Source organism: Podarcis bocagei (genome assembly GCF_964188305.1).
Source record: "Podarcis bocagei genome assembly, chromosome: 10".
Classification (NCBI taxonomy): Eukaryota; Metazoa; Chordata; class Lepidosauria; order Squamata; family Lacertidae; genus Podarcis; species Podarcis bocagei.
The window spans coordinates 72,935,561-72,956,344 of NC_138135.1; the positions used below are offsets into that span (position 1 = coordinate 72,935,561).

Here is a 20,784-nt window from a genome sequence, read left to right on the forward strand (position 1 = left end):
CTCACTGCAAGAACTGAACTTACAGGGAACCAGTGGCGCCCACCCTGTGGAAAGCCCTACTATCAGATGTCAAACTGATTTGCCCCAGCCACTCTGTATGGCTTCCAACATAATAAAAGCACAGCAAAACATCAAACATTGAAAACTTCCTGATACCAGGCTGCCTTCAGATGTCTTCGGAAACTTGTGTAGTTGTTTATCTGTTTGACATCTGCTCGGAGGGCGTTCCACAGGGCGGTGGCCACTACTGAGAAGGCCCTCTGCCTGGTTCCCTGTCATTTCAATTCTTTCAATGAGGAAACAGCCAAAAGACCCTCGGAACTGGGCCTCAGTGTCTGGGCTGAACGATGGGGGTGCAGATGTTCTTTCAGGTACACAGGAACATTTGGGATCCACTGTAACAGTTTTTAATATAGGCTACAAGGTTCAAAACTTAATTAACTTTTGCTTAACTTGAAGGTTTGAAATGACATTTAGGCCAAAATATGAATTAAATATGACCCTTACAAATTACTTGATATTAGGTAATCCTCTGAAAATATATTCTTTGTCCCAGGTTGAAGATTATAATCCAGGGGTCAGCAAACGTTTTCAGCAGCTGTCCACTGTCCCTCAGACCTTGTGGGGGACCGGACTATTTTTTTGGGGGGGATGGGGGCAGAATGAATGAATTCCTATGCACCACAAATAACCCAGAGATACATTTTAAATAAAAGGACACATTCTACTCATGTAAAGACACGCTGATTCCCGGACCGTCCGCGGGCCAGATTTAGAAGGTGATTGGGCTGGATCTGGCCCCCGGGCCTTAGTTTGCCTACCCATGTTATAATCTCTTCTACTGATTTATGCCTTCTTTAATTCTTCTTTATCTCTCAAGCTTTTTTTTTAATAACCAGATAGAAGTTAATCTTTACTCTGCTTTTTTTTATATTAACCAGATAGAAGTTAATCTTTACTCTGCACTTTTTGACTCTGTCTATAGTAGTTTTATTCAAGAGCCTCCCTGCTGAATAACAAGTGCAAGACTCTGTGAAAATATTTCATTTACTGTTGAGCGACTCCCATATGGGGAGCAATTATTGGGAAAAGGACTGCCCTGTCTTTAAAGTGTTAGATCAAGTCAAGTATCTTTTAAGCAAAGATGCTGAGTTTCAAAAAGTGCTTGCTAATTACAGGTCCTCCCGTCACTCCTTCTGACAACCATTCCCAGAAGGGAGTTCGCTGGGGAATAACCTTTCAGCACCACATCCACATTCTGCCACTAAAGCAATAGATGTACCAAGGGGAAAAGGCAAGTCAAAAATCAATCCAAGCTTGTTTTCAAAAAATGGGTTTGAATAGGGTCATTACTAATTCCAGGTTTCTTGGTCCACATTTGTAAACAGGCCCAAATGAAGGTAATTCTGAGAAACACCATGGCTGAAGCCCACAAAGATTACAGCTAATGTATTTACTGTAATGTTGGGAAAATCTCTTGTACAGTAGTGTAAAGGCAAAGGTAAGGGGACCCCTGACCATTAGGTCCAGTCGTGACTGACTCTGGGGTTGCGGTGCTCATCTCGCTTTATTAGCCAAGGCAGCTGGCGTACAGCTTCCAGGTCATGTGGCCAGCATGAATAAGCCACTTCTGGTGAACCAGAGCAGTGCATGGAAACACCGTTTACCTTCCTGCTGGAGCGGTACCTATTTATCTACTTTCACTTTGACATGCTTTCGAACTGCTAGGTTGGCAGGAGCAGGGACCGAGCAACGGGAGCTCACCCCATTGCGGGGATTCGAACCGCCGACCTTCTGATCGGCAAGTCCTAGGCTCTGTGGTTTAACCCACCGCGCCACCCACGTCCCGTACAGTAGTGTAGTGTTGTGTAATGCAGTATCCGAGGAAGCTGTGCGCTTCCTCATAGGAGGCAAACGCCAAGAGCCTTAAGTATGAACGAGACTATGAGTACATTCAGGCATAACACTAAGCCACAGTTTAGCACTATGTCTAAATAACGCTCTGTCTGTCTGTCTCTCACACACACATAAAGGAGTGAGAATATGACTTCTCATTCTAGCAGAAAGCTCTTTGTATGCATGGGCCTCTCTTTTGCACCCACAAAGCTCCCCCATCCACAAGAACTTCCTCATTTGCTCATTTCTTTCATCCTGACTCAGCCATTGTTCCATCTAATTTGGCCCTGGGAGACCAGAAGCTGTAAATATTGTATTTATTGTATTGTATCTATTGTAAGATGCCGGAAGACACTTTATAATATCCATAAAACGTGTGGGTCTTATTTTCAATACAGCATTCTGATAGGACTGCAAATACACCAGGGAAAATAGATGTAAGTTTTCAAGCGCTTTCATTGTGAAATATAGCAAAGGTTGCATTGTAAAAATAACTTGACATTCATTGTTCTGCATTGTTGGGCGGGAGAGTCAGAGCAGGTAACCTAAACAAAATGCCAATTTACACGCAAGCAAATGATTACAGGCACCAACCAAAAGCAGTTATGGCTTTTGCAGAGCTCCCATCTATTTATATTGCAATTAATCAGTAGAGACATAGACTGAAGACACTCTCAAATGGAGGCAAATTTAGGATAAATGTATGAAGGCACTCATCGCAGTGTTTTTTTTTTGGGGGGGTAATATCTACACTAATTGGATTCATTATTTGGTTTGCTTTGAGTTATGGCAAGCAGTGCCACTGTGCCAGCTTTGGAACGTGTATAAGGCAATGTTTAAAGTTTCCGAGTGCTCTGCGGAGGGGGACCATATTTGTCACTTACGCCTACTTTCATAAATAGCTCGTGATTTCTCATACAGCTCATATGGGTCAGGTTTCCTTGGGTCAAAGGCCTCTGTTGAATCAGGAAAAGAACTCCTGTGAAGGGCAGGCGGAAAGGGGATGTTCTGTGGGATAGCTGGAGCAGATAAACTTGTCTGCGGACTGCCTTGATTCTCCCATCGTTCCATCATCTATAATAAATAACAGACAGCAGAAAACAAAGGTTTAGACTGAACACCTGCAGGCGAGGGCGACGTCTTGTTTATACAAAACTGTACAATGCCCACGCGGTTCATAGCTTGCATTCTGTACCTACTCAGAAATCAGCCCCATTGGGTTTCACGGGCTCACGCTCAAGTACATATGTATAGGTTTGCAGCCTTGAGCATTTTATCAATAATGAATGTGATTATTACAAGGTAAAGCACGGTTTGTATTTTATCTTTGTCCTGTGGTCTCAGTCAGCAATACCACAGCCATCAGCACTTTTTTAAAGAAGCGTGTTTTGCATCAGTGGGGATTTGGGCTGTGATTTGCTGAGGAATTTCATCTGTACCTGGCTCCCCATCTTTCCCTGCCCAAGAGTCTCCAAAAACAAGATTTGATGCATTTGCAGAGTACATGGCAGTTAGTACTATGTAAAACAGGGGTGGGGAAGCTTTTCCATCATGAGGGCCACATTCCTCAGTGAAGAATATAAATAATTTTACTCCTTTTGCCATTTCTGTTATTCCCTTCGAGAGAAATACAACAGAAATATGTTGCATTCACCATGTGAAAAGTAGCTAGACTATTGACTGTTGAACATTCTATAGGAGGCCTGTGCTTAGTTGACACATCAGAAATGCTTGAAGGTCTTTGTCAACAAGTTGAAGACAGGGATGGAACCGCTGCCAGCTGATAGGCTTTTATTTCTCATTCTCTCTCTCGTTCTGCGTCCCTTTCCCCAAGAGTGGCCAGTGTGGTGGGGCAGAGCCACAAACCGCCCTCCTGACTGCTGCTATTTGGCCTCTGGCTGGCCTTAGCCCATGTCTGTTGCCTGGCCTTCAGAAGGTTGCCCAAGAGGAGAACATGGCCCTTTGGCTGAAAATGGGGTTTCTGCCCTGAACCTCCTTGGCCCGAGTTTTCCCGCAGGTCTGAAATGTTGTTGCCTAGCTTAGATAACAAATACCTGCCTGCAGCCAGGCCACAAGGCAGCCAGGATCTAATATAATCTACTTACCTTTGGCTAATCCTATTGAGAAATGCTTTGTGAATTATGCTGAACAGACTGGTGGAAGCAAGGAGGATTAGATGTTAGGAAGAAATACTAATTAGCTAGCTGTTTTTGCAGAGAGTTTTGAAGCACAGGAAGCACGGTGGTTCCAGGTCAAAACACAGGAACAAAGGTCACAATATAATCCTAAGAATGCTGTTCCGTAGGTAATCCCCACTAAATTCAAAAAGGCTTACTTCCACGTTGTGACCACTCTGCAATCATAAGGCAAACTTGCTTGAAACGAGTACGGTATAAAATCCTGAAGAGGTAAGATGTGCTGTGTGATCTTAAGCATATGCTTTCAAAAGGAAGCCCCATCCAGTCCTATGGGGTTTCTTTCCAGGTGTTTATGGTTAGAAAGGCATTCTGATAAATAACCACATAATACACAATCCAGCTAAAGTAAATAGTATTGTTCTCAATCTTAGGGAGGGAAATTTTCAGGGAAATTTTGTGGATGTGTTGGGAAGAGTAACAAGGCTTTGGGTCCTGAATATACATGACTGCCCCCAGCAGCACAAGCCTGGGAATCCTCTGTTTTAGAGTCGGGGGGCAGGGAGGTGGGGGCAGGCCCTCTGGTATCACAGGTGGCATCCCATTCATGGACCTCCCTCTTCATTGAGGGAATGGCACTTGGGCTATAGGACTGCCACTTGAAGCACCCAGTTAATTCTCTCCCACTGAAACTGAATGCACTCAAAAGCAATAACTAGCACATAATCACATGTCATAATGCAAAGACTTTGAGAAGAAAACTTACAGGTTTTGGAGTCTTCCATGGTGAAAAGAATCCTAAAGAAAGGAAAAGAAAAGAAAACATCAGTGCATCTTTGTTTTATTTTTATTATGCAGACTGGACAACAATAGACTTCTTTGTTGTTTGTTCATATGTGTAATTTTTATTAATGTTGATGAGAGCATACAATAGTCCCTGACGGAAGATAGAAGGGCCTAGAAGAATATTATTAATCTGAACATCCAAGGTCACCTTAACGTCTACTCAGTGGAGTCAAAAATACATTTGACATTATCTTTAGAAAGAGCACGATCAGGCACAATTTTCCAAAATTCAATTCACTGCTTGCTCAAGTTGTACAGGGACCTAGAGAGTGGATTTCAAGGTACTCAGCAGAGTAGCACTGAACACAGCTGACAACTCGGAATAGCTACAATACTTGACTATAACATAAAACATATTACATTATATTTAAATTATGTCATCAAGCAACACTGCCAAATTAATCAAGGAATAAGTCATTTTTTTCTGCATAAATAATCCTGCAATTATTTCTTCTCCTAAGAAACTTCTTATCTTCTTATGAACACCAAAAACTTCAAACTCAACTTGTAGAAATGTGGCTTGTTTACTGGAGAATGGAACGAGCAATATATTGATAATTAATATTGATAAGAATATATCTAAATGTTTTAGGTCGCTATAAAATGAATAAAGAAAAGACCTGTTGTTATTTACTTTGGTAACAGAACACACTGAAAAGAATTGCTTTATATGTGGCTTCTATGTTAAAAACAAGTTTCAGGCAGTAAGTACATGAAAAGCGGAAGGCTTTTTTCATGGAAAAGTGTCTGACTTTATGCATACTTATTTTTGAAGGTCCAGAAACATTTGTCCAAAGACTGTGGACTCAGCTATACGGCTGCAAATAAAACGTTTTAAGGGTGTTTAAAGTGCAATATACAATGTGACACTAGATGACGATGGTGAGCCTTATGGAAAATTCAATGTACTTTTTAAAACGCTTTTTAAAAAAGAAGCATTTTCAGAATGTTTTTTTTATATAGGTATAGATTCCACCTAAGTTATTTTTCCCCTTTTCAGGATTTGTGTTACTAGAAAACAATGCCTTGAAAAATTTAATTCTTTCTAGTATGTTATGGGAACTATGACTGGCACTGGAAGTTTTGCTCCATTCACAGACAGTGTGCTCATTCCTGGAAGGAGAATTAAGTTCACCTAGGGGACCTTTCTGGGAGCAGCAGAAGCCCCCCCCCCCGTCTATGTAAGCGTGGTGTTGGGGATTTGTGTAGGAAAGCACCTTCTGTTCACAGAATGAAAGGTTAGGATCCAGGCCTCTGCTGTGATATTTAATCAATACACTGAAGATGTCTACACTTGATCTAAATGTTAAGAGTGAGAAGTTGGGCCTTGAAGCAAAACGGGACAGTGTGAAATCCTTCTACTGATGGTTCCTGTCAGGGAACTGCCATCGGAGCCAAGAGTGGAGGTAAGGCTCCCCGACCATGCAGGAGAAGGGACCAGTAGAGGGAGAGAGAACACTCCCTTTGAGGAAGCTAATCAGCGTGACACCGGGGAGGAAGGGGATCAGGGAAGGACTTCGGAGAGAGAGAGCTCCAAGACTCTTCCACAGAGACCAGCGGGGAGAGTCCAGGACCTCCGCTGGCTACGCCTACTCTGCGCAGGAAACTTCCGCGCAGGGAGGCTAGGCGGAGACTGGGCGTCAAGGAATTTTTATGTTGGAAGAAGTTCAGGAAACGCCCACTGACGGATTCTGCCAGTGACTGACACAGCCATGGAGAAAGGGCTGTCCAGCCAGGGAAAGGTTTAGCCAGGCAACGTTGCCTAGAGCTTCAGCACCCTTTACGCACGAGCAACCCCAATTCCCATTACAGTTCCCCTGACTTCACTCCATGCCCACCTATCCAGCAGTCCATCAGCATTCCACACTCACTGAGCATGTGCAGTTCTTACTGGCCTGTTTTGAGTCCCCTGCCCATTTGGGGTTTTCACTCCATTATGGATTGTTGGTGCGTGTATGTATGTGCAGACTCATAGCTACATTAAAATCTGACTTTCCCACCAATATTTGCGACCAGTTATATCTCCCATTCCTAGTGACATTTTAAAATAATTTCCCAGTGTGAGCCAGGAAATGACCTATCTAGACAATGAAATGTTTCTTTCTACTGTTTTTCCACCTATACTGTATTCTTCATCCTCCTTCCGTCCTCAGTCACTCAATATTCAATGTCACTGAGTATTTCTGGGACTGCTTGGGTATTTTTCCTTCCTTCTTTGGCTTTTTTTTTTGGGGGGGGTAACTGATATTTCCTTTCTTGCCTGTTGGTGGTACCGTTTTTGTTGCAGCTCTGTCATTATGGGATATGGGGTGACTGCCTAGGACCCACTCGTAAGCTGTGTTGGACTCCATGATCCAAGAAAGGCTGGTTATATGAATGTAAGAATAAATGAATGAATGAAGATTTGAACTGGAAACAGAGAGAATGATTTTATATCAAATATTCATTAACATTCTGTGGTATTTAAAAGAATGGGTAGACTAATGTTCATTGCTTGTAAAATGAAAATGTAATTATAACAGTATTCTCATTCCATGGTGTGACGCTAACCTCAACAAGAGTGTTCCAGAATCCATCAAATTCCATGACTCTGTTAGAGTGGGCCTTCTCAATAGGTACCCCACCCCTGTAGTGCAAAGTAGCCATGTTCAGCCCAAATCTCAGCCAGGGAATGGAAGAGCATTGGTGATATACCATCAATTGAAACCACCATTCATCTCTATGATCAGATTGCTGGGGTAAGTAGGATAGGGCTTTTATGACAAAACATGCTCACATATCACCAATGGCATCTTAATCACAATAAAGTTACCAGCTGGGAGAGCAAATATGCTCTCTGGCAGCACCTATGGTAACTGCCCATCAATGAATAAGACCCCACTCACTGTCTCCCTTGGTATACCAGGCAGTTTCATTCCTGTGGCAAACGGCCTTGAATTTTTCCCAGCAGGAGATTCCGGAAAAATCCATTGGTGGATTCTGGCTGTGTACAGTGACCTTCAGTCATGTGTTATATCTCCTTTGGAGAGAGGTTCATCTCACAAGGAAACTCAGAGGATTCAGTAAAGCAATGTCACCCTTGGTTTTGGCTATATTAAACATCCATGTAGATCAGTCTGACCCTGTCCTTAGCAATTACTTCACAGGCCTTGGACCTGAAGCACTGGCCAAGAACCAATCATTCCTTACTGATTTGAAAGAGGGTGTTGCTCTGCTTCGCAGGCTCCTCATAGCCCTGGAACCACCACAGCCTGACAGTGTGACTGTTATGTACTGAAGTTCTCACCCTGGGCCAGCAGGGGGATACTGTAGATAGTTATGCAAATGAAGGATCGAAAGTGACATTCAGTGATTGGATAGTTTTTGAAAGTTGCTACAGTAACATTGTACTGGAGCTCTATATAAGCAGGCTGACAGCCCTTCAGTTCTGTTCTGGCCTCTGAATAAAGAAGAGCTGTTTGAAGAATCGCTGTGTTGTCTGATATATTCACCCACAACTTAACAGTGACCAGCCACTTTCTTCCTCCAACTTTCACTTTCAATGTTTATTTTCAGAGTGAAAATGCTGTGTCCTAGCAGCAGAGACCAGGAAACAAAGCTGCCGAGCCGTTCTGTTCCATCTGGAACAGTTTTATTTGTTCTATAATTGTAACTGTTTTATCTGTATAATTGTTTATTACATTGTTATAATCCGCCCTGGGACTTTAAGATGAAGAGCGGGTAAAAAAACAAAACAAAAAAACACCCTTATAAATAAGTAAACAAAACAAAACAGCCCCTGTAGCTTCAGGGACTCAGCTCTGAAATGGCTGCATTTATCCTGATTCTCCACTTTTGGGATGTGTTTATAAGATACATTTGCATAACAGTTATGTACATTTCAATAGGGAAACACAAAGCTACAAATACTAGCAACTAAAATGATTGTGTATCCCACTATACCGGGGGGGGGGGGGGGTAGGACACCAGAAAGGCTGCGATGTTGAGGAGGACAGGATCAACAGCAGATAGACCCAGACACACTTTCAGCCCAGCAAGAAAAGCTCTACACGGCAGCCACCTCCCAAACATCTAGCTAACCATGGAAGCTACAGCAGTAGGTGCTGTTGTGAGCTTTGCTGTACCTGCTGGTTTTACCCTTTATAAGATTTTATCCTTTTACAGCCCATTTTTTCTGTGTACAGTAATTGTTTTCCAGCTTCTCTTGTAAGCCACCCAGAAAAATTGTATTACTGAGCAAGAGGAAAATGTCAATAATAAATATAGTGGAGTAAAAATAAAAGAAAAACAAATGGTTCAGTTCCAGAGGTCAACGTCAAAACCCACACTGATCTTAATAGAGATAGACTCCACCCCAAATGGCATTTCTTGTTAATTGAATTAACAATTGCCACCTGAAGCACGAAGCTACTCTTCTTTTCAGTATTCAAAAATAGCCTCTGCAGGAGTGCCAAAGATAGAATGGGAAGTTTTAATAAGTACACACAGTTAACTTTTCTGAAAATAGGCTGATTAAAAAGATGGGTGAAAACAGGCTGATTATATTGGGATGCGGGTGGCGCTGTGGGTTAAACCACAGAGCCTAGGACTTGCTGATCAGTAGGTCGGTGATTCAATTCCCTGTGACGGGGTGAGCTCCCGTTGTTCGGTCCCTGCTTCTGCCAACCTAGCAGTTTGAAAGCACATCAAAGTGCAAGTAGATAAATAGGTATCGCTACGGCGGGAAGGTAAACGGCGTTTCCGTGAGCTGCTCTGGTTCGCCAGAAGCGGCTTTGTCATGCTGGCCACATGACCCGGAAGCTGCACGCCGGCTCCCTCGGCCAATAAAGCGAGATGAGCACCACAACCCCAGTCAGCCATGACTGGACCTAATGGTCAGGGGTCCCTTTACCTTTCATGCAATTATACAGAGACAAGGTGGGGAGTGTCACTCTGTGAATTGCCCCTGCTCCATGTTCAGGATACTCCATTCCATACCCATGAGAACAACTGGTGGGGAGGGGTGGCGCCATGGACCTGGCCTCCCACCAGCAGTATTGCTGTCACGCTCTGAGATGGCACAGGGCAGGGAGGTGGTAAGGTGATCCCAAATCACTCCTGCCTCACTGTCACCCTGCCCCTGCCCCACCCTGGAACCCAGCAGTGCTGCCACTGCCAGAGGCCAAGCAGAAGCTTCCTTCACTGGGCTATTTGGGAATTAGACCCTCTTAAGAGTGTTTTTTAAACCCCCTTTTTTCTACACTAGGGAAGCATACTGCCCTAACCATGCTGCTATTTCCTTCTCATTTCTCAGCTGTCAAAACTTAGCACCCAACTTCATTGTAAGTACATACGTGCAATGCTCTTTGGAAAAAGCTTTAGGCGCATCAACTACAAATAAAGCCTTGTGCAACTTAACCAGAATAATAAAGACAAGCAGGGGGTGGGGGGTGGGGATGTAGCTAGAACACTTGTCTTTGCATTCAGTTTAGCCCTTTGCGAAGGAAAAGGGCAAAGTCCAACTTTTAGTTGAACCCTAATCTAAGATGAAATCTTACAGCAAATGAACAAATTACCTGGTCACATTCATTTTACTTTATTGCACTTTGAAAACATACACATACAGTGGTACCTCGGCTTAAGAACTTAATTCGTTCCGGAGCTCCGTTCTTAACCTGAAACTGTTCTTAACCTGAACCACCACTTAGCTAACGAAGCCTCCCACTGCTGCCGCACCGCCACTGTGCAATTTCTGTTCACATCCTGAAGCAAAGTTCTTAACCCAAGGTACTATTTCTGGGTTAGCGGAGTCTGTAACCTGAATCGTCTGTAACCCGAGGTACCACTGTGTGTGTGTGTTTGTATATATATATATATATATATAAACATTCTATTAAGATGTTGTGCACTCTTTTGAAGCTTCTGGAAATTTTCAGCAATGAGCATTATTCTGGATGCTAGTAACAAGTAAGGTTGGTGATAGTTTAGTTTAGTCAATGTTTGGAAGTGAGTGAACTCAGAACCTTTACAATGAAATTTAAGGTAGGGGTCGCAAGCCTGTTGTCTCTCAGAACTACAATTCTCTTAATCTCTAATCACTGGCCATGCTAACTGGGGCCGATAGGAGTTGGAGTCCAGCAACCTCTGGAAGGCCAAAGTCAGTCACTGCTGATTTCATGGATGCCATCTTGTTTCCACATCACTTGATGCATGGACGATAAGGTCCATAAGACTTTGCTTATTCCATTTTATCATCAAAATGCCTCTTCGCATATGGCTTCCTCGGTTATTTTGCAAAGGAACAGATGGTTGCCTGACACTTTCCAGGGGGATAATTGATCTTGGCGCGTACTTTCAAGGTCCTGCGTGATGCAACCTTTAGTTCACTTAATCAAAAACTTTCTTTCCCAAAGTACAGGTCATTGTTTTCATGTTAGATTTACATTCAGTTTTGTGGCAGTACTGTCTTCATATTTTAAAGGACAAATTCTAGGTTTTTGTTTTCATATTAAAAAGAGACTAGGGCTGGTCCAATATTTGGCACCTGTGGAGAACCACAACATGGTGCTTCCTTCCCTGATAGGGAAGAAGGAATGAGTGTAGATCTACATCAAGAGCAAGGTGGGAATAAAGTTCTCCATCGGGGACTGGTGCCCCTGTGGATTCTGTTGTCTGAGGCAGTCACCTCACTTTGCCTCTTGGGTGGGCCGGCCCTTCTGTGGATGCATGTTGGGGGCACATTGGTGATAATCAACTCCCTTTGGTTAGTTGGTACCATGCCCTTGTGTTGTACTCAGGGATCCTTAAGTTCTTACCCTTTCTGCTGCCCAGAACCCCATGAGGGTCACTAGGAAGACCAATTTACATAGGCATCCAAGTGCCCCACCTTTATCATTAAACAGACCCTCCAAGTATCCCTATTTTCCAGGGACAGTCCTGGATTTACAGAAGCCATATCAGTTTCTGATTTGATCCCAGAATGTCCCATTTTTCCTGAGAACGTCCCTATTTTCATCAGAGAAATGCTGGAGGGTATGGAGTTATGAGACCCCTCCAAGCCAAGGATGTAAGTAACTAGGCAACCTTTAGAAGACATCTTAAGACAGCCCTGTATAGGGAAGGTTTTTTAATGGTTAACATTTTATTATGTTTTTATATATGTTGGAAGCTGCCCTGAGTGGCTGGGGCACCCCAGTCAGATGAGTAAGGTATAAATAATAAATAATAGAATTCTTATTATGGAATGGGATGTCCCTATTTTCACTGGAGAAATGTTGGAGAGTATGCATTAAACCCACAACAGAACAACCCAATTGATTGAAGCTGCCTCCACCCACTGAATATAGAGCAATAGGACTCTACAGCTTAGCTAAAAGGCTCAAGACAAAGTGCTCATGGTCTCCTGGGATTAAGCCACACCAACTGTACTTTAACCAAACAAATTGATTTTTGAAAATCTACTGAACTTAGTATTGCAGTCAAATAAACAATAAAGAGTTGTTCTAACTTCTGAACTCACCCTAACTATTAATATAAGCAGGTAGTTCCTCCGGCATGCTTAAGGGCAAGTTAAACCTGGAATCAGCAGTCTCTCCTGTCTTCCTGGCAGATCAACAGAATGGATTTCATGGAGCTTCACCACCTGACCCTAACAGAAGACCCCCAGCGCAGGGCTGGGCTAAGCACCCAGAGACAAAATGGACACAGAAGACAAAATAGCATCAGGATTTGGGCAGGGGTGAAACAAGGGTGGTGATGGTTGGCCTTGGTTATGAAGGAACACAAATGGCCACTGAAAACAGTTTTTGTTTTTTCCATAATTCAAACCTACTTTCCCCCCATAATTTAAACCTACAGTATGATAGCCCTGGAGAGATTTAGGATTCTTACACATGGATTCAAGGACACGAATTAGTCTGGATAGAGGTACAGATTTAACAATTTATAATCACAGGGGAAATCTTTCATAAGAAAATGCAGAAGCATTTCAACTGGATTTATGAAACGCAAAGCGGTAAAAAGAAGATAAAGGGAACCAGCAGTTGGACCAGAAAAACAGTTTAAAACCCATATATGCTTTTAAAAGGTTAAATGTATTTTAAAGAATGCCCCAACGGTACAGCTGGTTTGAAAATTATAGCAAGTTACATTGATAGCAAGCATGAAAAATGGCAACAGTTAGTGGTCCATTAATCTCACAAATAAAAATCATCATCAAAAGTTCCCCCAAGCTGCTAAAATTAAAGTGTTTTACCTTGGGGGTCAAAAGCATGTTATAGGTGATTGAAAGCATAAGCTGTTCAGAAACACTTTGGTGGTCTAATAGGCTGTCAGTCTCTCAAACTCAGAATAATGAGGGTGTGTCATGGAACACGGGGGCTGACCAGCCCTATGTGATCTATTTTTATTTTATTTCATTAGCAGAGCCCAGAATATGCAAAGCAGAGCCAGTCAGAAAATGGTTTTTTAGAGGCAGAAGCAACGACATTGACTTCCTGTACCCCATTTACCTCAGGGTGACCTGCCTACGCAAATAGAAATCCACAAGTCTAATGCTAATCCCTAAAAATACCAATGAAAATACCTGGACATTAACCAGAGACAAACCAGGGATCAAAGACACCCCTAGGAACTAGTTTTGGCTGTTTAGTGGTGAGATATGAGATACCTGTCAACCTAAGATGTGCTGTTATTTCATGTTCCCTGAAGTTCCTCCCAAATAATGCTATCCACACAGGAGACCACAAACTGTGACACAATCCTGACAAGAGCTATACCACAGTCACAATACTACAATTAAAGAGTAGATAAATCAAGACGTTGAGCCAAGTCATAGACTACAGCTCCAATCACACTCTGCTTAAAAGATTTGGGGCCTGGTTCCCTGGGTTTCACCGAGAAAGTGCTAAGGGTAACAAGAACAGGGCCCAGTCATCTTGAGTGGTCATTTTACAAAAGCTCATACCCTCCAAGTGTCCCTGTTTTCCAGAGAAAGTTCTGAAATTACAGAAGCCTCCTGGTTTCTGATTTGATCCCAAAATGTCCCAGTTTCCCCTTTTCCTTCCCTCCACGTCTCAGAGAACTGTTAAAAGTGGTGTGTGGGGGGTGCAAAAACAAGAGTCCTGTTTATATTGAAAATAAAATTCCTGCACCCAGTGAAGGAAATGATGAAGCTGTCATACGAAGCCCTTCCTATAATTTTGAAGGTGAGGAGGCAAAACATGTGGAACAGAGAGAGGAGGACATGATAAGAGATGCTGATATATGCATGATGGAACTCAAATTGGTGGACACCAGGATCTTAGATAGTTTCACGCCCAGCCATTAACCAAGCAAGGTTGCTGTATGAAGTGCCTTCAGGCATACATAGCCTATCTCTTTCTGTCTCTCTTTCTCACACACAGGTAATGGAAAAGGTACTTGTGCCTGTTCTGATTCTTTCACTGATTGCTGTTTTACAGTCTTGTTCCATATACAGCTACAATTTCTACCTTTGTAGGCAAGCCAGTTAAACTTGGATTAGGCCACTACGAATGCTGCTGCTACCACCACTGTTCTTGCCGGGGGCGAGGGGAGAATATAGGCAGAAACGTAGAAGGGTTTGGGTAGACATTAGCACATATAAAAACATAATAAAACATCAAACATTAAAAAGTTTCCGATAGAGGGCTATCTTCAGATGTCTCCTAAAAGTTGTATAGCTATTTGTCTCCTTGACATCTGATGGGAGGGTAGCTTTCCATGTTCCTATGACCTAGCTGAGCTTCCAAATGCCAAGTGGTTAGCTTAACTGTGATAGACAGTAGCAGCCATCAACTTTGGGAGGATGACCCAAGATAACATGGGAGGAAGTAGCTGCTGTTCTCAGGTCCTACTTCTGTTGACCTCTGAAGTTTCTTTCCTGCTAATCCAGGACAGGTGAGTGTCTGTCAGGGGACAGACATTTGGGTGTCTGTCAGGGGAGCACCAAAGTCCCATTGCACAAGCTCTTCTGCACAGCCAGAATTACTTCCAATGAAAGGAAGGAACAGGCCAGTGGCTGTTAAGTTTGTATTTGGTGGGCTCTGCCCCTAGTCTAGGCCGGTGCAATGACCATGAATGGTATTGTGGTGATGACACAAACATCGTGGGAGATTGTGGGACTCTGCTGACAAAAAGGCACACTAGTGTGGAAGTGAGAACCAATGGGGAGTTGGGGTGGAAGGACCTCTTAAAAATAATGGCACTGAAGACCCAGCAAGAATCCCTGTCCCACTGAAAGCCTGCCTGCAGTCAACCACAACTGACATTCATAGAATCATAGAGTCATAGAATCATAGAGTTGGAAGAGACCACAAGGGCCATCGAGTCCAACCTGTCGGGCCCTGCCATAAAGGATCCCTTGTATGATTTGATTTCAGAATGCCCAAATGAAAATGTCACACACCAAAGAACCCCTTTTGGTAGGAGCTACAGGCTCAATATGAATCTTCTCTCGTTTCATTGCAAAGGCAAATGATGTAAACAAGAAGATCAGCAAAACTTGGTTTTCAGTGGTTTACAATGCACCTATGGCTGACTGCACTCCACAGGTCTTTCTCGTATAAAAATGCTATCGATGTATTTCATATTCTAATCAGCTTTACCTATAGTGCTTATAATAGCAGAGCAAAATAAATTAGTATTTAAAACCACAAAATACTCTATGAAGCTCCTATTTAGCTTTTCTTGATAAAAGCCAGCAAAAACAAATGCTTATTAATATCATTTCATTTTGTATAGAAAACCAGTTGGGGGGACGGCGACTCCCAAATAATGGCATGTATCACAATGCATTTCAACTTTGTAAGTTATATATGATCTGTCAAGTTTTAAAAAAACTGGATTAAAATAAAGGATTAAAGGCTGAATAAGAGCCCTTTGTGGTCTTGACCATTTGAAGCTCTATCAGCTTCTTTTCTCAAACATATATGAAATATATTCACACTCTCCATGCTTCAAGTTTGACAAAAATGGCAGCAAAGCCTGCCCTCCTTTGATTCCGTTAGCCAACCACCCTAGATTAAAGTACTTGATATGACACTTTGAAGAGTTATAGCTAAATGGCAACAGAGGGGGCATTACAGAGGGTGTGATTTTTATCAAAATGATTCCCCAGTAGTGCAAGTTCAACTTCAAGTTGGTATTGGAAACATCAAGGTGGGATGGCTCCCGTTATGTAAATTGTGACATTCTCCCATGGATGCAGGCAAGAAGGCCTCTTACAGAGTTTGAAGATCTTACTGCTAATGCTAGCTCTAAAAGCAAAGGATTAGTCTCAAGTATTTAGAAGATCTTAACAGAAATTGTGACAACCTCCCGTAGAGGATTGAAAGCAGTTTGGGAGACAGATATGGGTGAGCAGATTGATGAAGTGAAATGGACAAATCTGCAGCGCTCTAGACCAGCAAAGTCAGTGTTGGCCCACATAAGGAAAAACACACCAGAGCTTAGCCCCAAGATGGGGTACAACTCTCATACTGTATATCTATTGCCCGATTATAGAAAATGTTGCATGGTTTGAATGTTGCAGTTTGGTATAGTAATGTGTGAACATTACCATTTTAGAAGAAACAACAACAAACCCTCATAATTTGTAGTCTACAGCAAATTGAAACTCCAGATGTTATCCTTGCTATGTGGGGTAGTCCCAAATTTACAGAAGCCATCCCAGTTTCTGATTTGATCCTGGAATGTCCCGCTTTTCCTTAGGATGTCCCTATTTTCATCGAAGAAATGCTGGGTATAGAGTTATGTGACACGAAGGGAAGGAGGTAATTAGCTATGCAACCTTTAGAAGACATCTGAAGACAGCCCTGTATAAGGCAGGTTTTTGGGGGTTTTTTAAGTTTAAACTTTATAATGTTTTATATATGTTGAAAGCCACCCAGAGTGGCTGGGGCAAGCCAGTCAGATGGGTGGGGTATAAATAATAATAAAAAATTATTATGGAATTGGACATCCCTATGTTGGAGCCTTATGGTGGAGCTTTAACATATGCTACCAGTGCAAACAATCCTTCAACAGCTGCCTGCTGGATTCTTGGAAATTTGGAATGCATGAGTAAACTCCAGGATAGATTACTTCTGATTATGCACCCACTGGATAGAATTGTGTACATATAATTGGTAGGTGTCTGCTGAGGAGTTTTTTTTTTTTTGTATTTGCTACTTTTGTTTTCTTTGTTTATGCATAAAACCCAATGAAAATTAAAATTAAAACATCTATACCATTTGAAACCTTCCTGGTTGAGCAAAGTTACTCCAGAGTATGCTTAGAAGTGACTGTGAAATCGCCAAACACTCCAGATATTTGAAAGCTGCAGGCCAACAGGGAGCAATTCTCCTTAAGGATCTCCATGGTGTGGTCATAGATAAAAGTTATGAACACAATGCCAGCAGAGTGCTCAGATTTTAAAAAATAATGTGTCCAGAGCTGTATACTCAGATATGGCTAATATGGGGGTGGGTGGGTTCCCACTTACTCAAAAACCTCCCCTCCCTCAAAACAGATTGGAAACTCATGGGTTGTAGGGTGGCAGATCTGCTCACTGCAACACCCACTTAACCCCTTGTGCCTATAGCACCACACTTGGGTGTGATTTTGTTCTGTGTACACACAGTAGCAGCCAGGGTGGCTGTATCCCTGCACCCAGTGCTGGGCATTGCTGCCAGTTACTGAGAGGGAAGCGGTGGGAACTTCAGCATGGCACACTGGCAGAGCCAATCCAATGCTCCCACCTGTGATTCACCACCTCCTTGCTCTTGCCCTTTTGGTAGCCAGCAGTGGTGCATGGCACTAGGAAGCCAGGATAGTGACACAGCCCTGCCCACACACCCCACTGGCCTCTACTTGCATACGTTTATAGCACACCCACAAGAATCCTGGGGTGATGTGCTTTAAATGTATGCTATGTATGCAAAAGCCCTGACTATTTGCAGACTATTTGCTTTCTTAGAATTCTGTATTTTCTAAATGAGGCACTACTACTAATAGTTTAATGCTGAGATATCAAACCAGCAAAGGATACAACCTCTACTCTACAGTTTGAACAGACACATGGCATGGTCACGCTTATGCCCTCAAAACATTATCCACTTCAATATATGACACCAAATCATCCAATCAAATGGTACAAGACAAAGCTGACTTTTCAGTATTTGAGTACTTAAAACAGCAAGCACCAGGGGATCAACAATGTTACCTAAGAAGTAGGCACAAACTCATTGCAGAAAAGGGAGGTGTTGTATCCCACAGAGCCAGAGGAGAGCTCACAAGGGTCTGGATACTCAGGGTCCCAAAGAAGGCTTCCCACACTAACAGGTTGATCAGGTCTTAGTAGTTTATTTAAAGGAAAAGCAAACTCACAACAAGGTCTGAAGGCTCCCTCCTTGCCCCTGCTTCCAGCAGTCTGTGGGACAGACTCCACAACAAGGAGATGGCTTGTCCGCACCCAGGCACTGGAGCAAATGCTTTTTATAGAGCAGAGCAGCCCACAGGTGGCCATGATCTCTACCACCCTCAAGGTTCCCCACAGGTGGCTGAGATTGCATATTCGGTCTGGAGCCTAGTACCCCACCCCCATGGATGAGGATGACTTCCTTCCTTGAGCAGGTCAATTAGCCTGCTTCCCGAGTGTGTTGTGTGAAAGCTTAGCACTACAGCTAATTGTGAGGTTATATTGAAGCACAACAATCATCATTCAGAAGACCTTAGCAGTTACTGAGGCAATCCAAAGGGCTTATGCTTCCCAGCAGGGCTTTGGCTGTCAGCTGATGACATGTTGGCCATGGTGAGCTAATTTCCATTGAAAGGAACAGACTGCTCTCCATTTTATGTGGCTTCCCATGGCTTTGTGAATTGTCTCTGCATGTGTGAGTTTTAGAAACTTTCTGTGGTTTAAAAAATATAATCAGTAAGGACCAACAGTCTCCCAAGGAATCTTGCCATGTTCATGTTCAGAGAAGTATAAACTAGTATTCACTATTGTTCAGTCACAGTAGTGTGTAAATTGAAATAAAAACAAGAGTAGCAGAATTGGCTATTGAATCCAGCTTCAGAAAACTATTTTCAGACATTGGAATATAGGGTATGAATGTAAAAAAGTCATGTTCAAATCTCAAGTCATCCTTAGTGGTTAATAGTTTGCATTGGAGATGTCACTGTCTCTCAGTCTAACGTGCCTCACAGACTTGCAAAGCCCATGTATTTCTCTTCTTAGATAGAAAAGAGAAATGTAATAAATACATTAGTTTTAAAACATCCCAATGATTTAATGATCAAGGATGACATCTTGAACAAAGGCTGGAAAGTTTAGGCAGCATCCATAGAAAGCGAAAGTATGAGAGTTCAAAGTGGGATGGGATGAAGTGGGGTTTGGCCAACTCTGGAAAACAGTGAAGACACAGACAAAATAAATAACTGGGTTCTGAACTTATTGAATTTCACTCCCATTATTGATGGTAGTTGCTTGTTCTTGAGTGAAATGCAAAAAGAATGTTATGGGGTACAATTTGAAAGGCCAAATATAAGTCCAGTAAAATAGGTGTAGCTTACAAAGACCTGTAAAGCCATTTCTCCTCTGTGTACAATAGAAATTAACAAACAAAGTTCAGGCCGCTATTAGCTGATGCTTCTGCAACCGCAGCTGTTTCTCCTTGAAAAATGGTTTGCTCTCTGGGTTGTTAGTATCTACACAGGAGAGTCTAAGATTAAACTGTTCTGAAAGCAAAGGTGGAATGTTACAAGCAGATGGTAGATCTGTGACAATCGCTCTCCTCACAGCTTCCTTTGCAAAATGCTTGCGAGTGTCAAAAGTTTTCAGTAAGCAGCTCTCACTTTGCTAACCAACAGCGCATGCAATGAAATGTTTCCACCCAGAACAATGTCATAGAATGTGGATGTGTGGCCTTATTTACAGGATTGTGGTCAATACCTTGAATAGGAGCATCAGGAACATTATCATTATTTATTAAATTTGTAAACCAAAGTGGCAGTGCTGTGCTACACTTAAGCCTCACAGCAACACTGATAGCACTAGGGCAATTTACACAGATGCTACCCTACCAAAGGTCCACAATCTACAAACGGAAGGGAACAGAAAAAGGAAGCAAACAGAAAGGCTATCGAACAAAGAGGCCACATAGCAAACACCAGAATGTCATTTGACTAGGAATGTTATGACCTTGGTCACTTGACTTGTCTAAATGCATCTTGGCTATATGGAATGGTGAAGCAAACAAGAGATGTGAATTAATCCCTTCACAATGCCTCATGGGTGGGCTGGCCCTGTATACGAACATGGGGGATGGCTGCAGCTCAGTGACAGAGAACATGTAAGTCCCGGACATTTTCAGGTACAGCTCAAAAAAGACTCCTGCCTGAAATACTGGAGGGTTGCTTCCAGTCAGATGGAACAATGATCTGACTTTGGATAAGGCGACTTCCTATGTTCCACATATATGTTGATGTATGCCTTCTCCTTTAAGCATCTTCTAACCCCTTTCTTCCCACATGTGCCAATATTATCACTACAGTCCTGACACTATGGAACTATATGCCTCCCATGATCTCCAGGAAGCAAAGTCTCTAGAGACAAGTAGCAAATTTAAACCCCACGGATGCATTGGTGGTTCTGGCTAAAATGATTCCTAGGTTGTAATTCCTAGACAGCACAACCACTTTGCAGAGCATGGAATTAAAGAGAGCTGCTATTCCAAAGGCCTGTCTGGAGAAGGGTACACAGTAGCTGACACAAAGCACAGATGATCAGAGCTGAAATGATTTGTACAAATGATTCGCCTTCAGTGCTAAGGTAGCTAAAGCAGTGCACTTTGATTCTTAAGCGGGGCAGAGGCACTCTGTTTCCGATACCCTACCATGAATAGTGCGTGTGCAGGCTAAAGTGCCA

General features: G+C 42.7%; 1 protein-coding gene across 19 annotated transcripts in view; it reads right to left on the bottom strand.

Moving 5' to 3' along the window:
• Positions 1-20,784, bottom strand: part of MAGI2 (membrane associated guanylate kinase, WW and PDZ domain containing 2) — a 618,868-nt gene that overhangs the window by 90,069 nt on the left and 508,015 nt on the right. For 18 of the 19 annotated variants that reach the window (XM_081210614.1, XM_081210613.1, XM_081210622.1 and 15 more), the window contains 2 exons: positions 4,798-4,829; positions 2,781-2,970 (listed from right to left, as the gene is read on the bottom strand). In XM_081210614.1, the coding sequence (XP_081066740.1) occupies positions 2,781-2,970; positions 4,798-4,829 (222 nt within the window). The remainder of the gene's footprint in view (positions 1-2,780; positions 2,971-4,797; positions 4,830-20,784) is intronic. The other variant, XM_081210624.1, reaches the window with a different exon arrangement.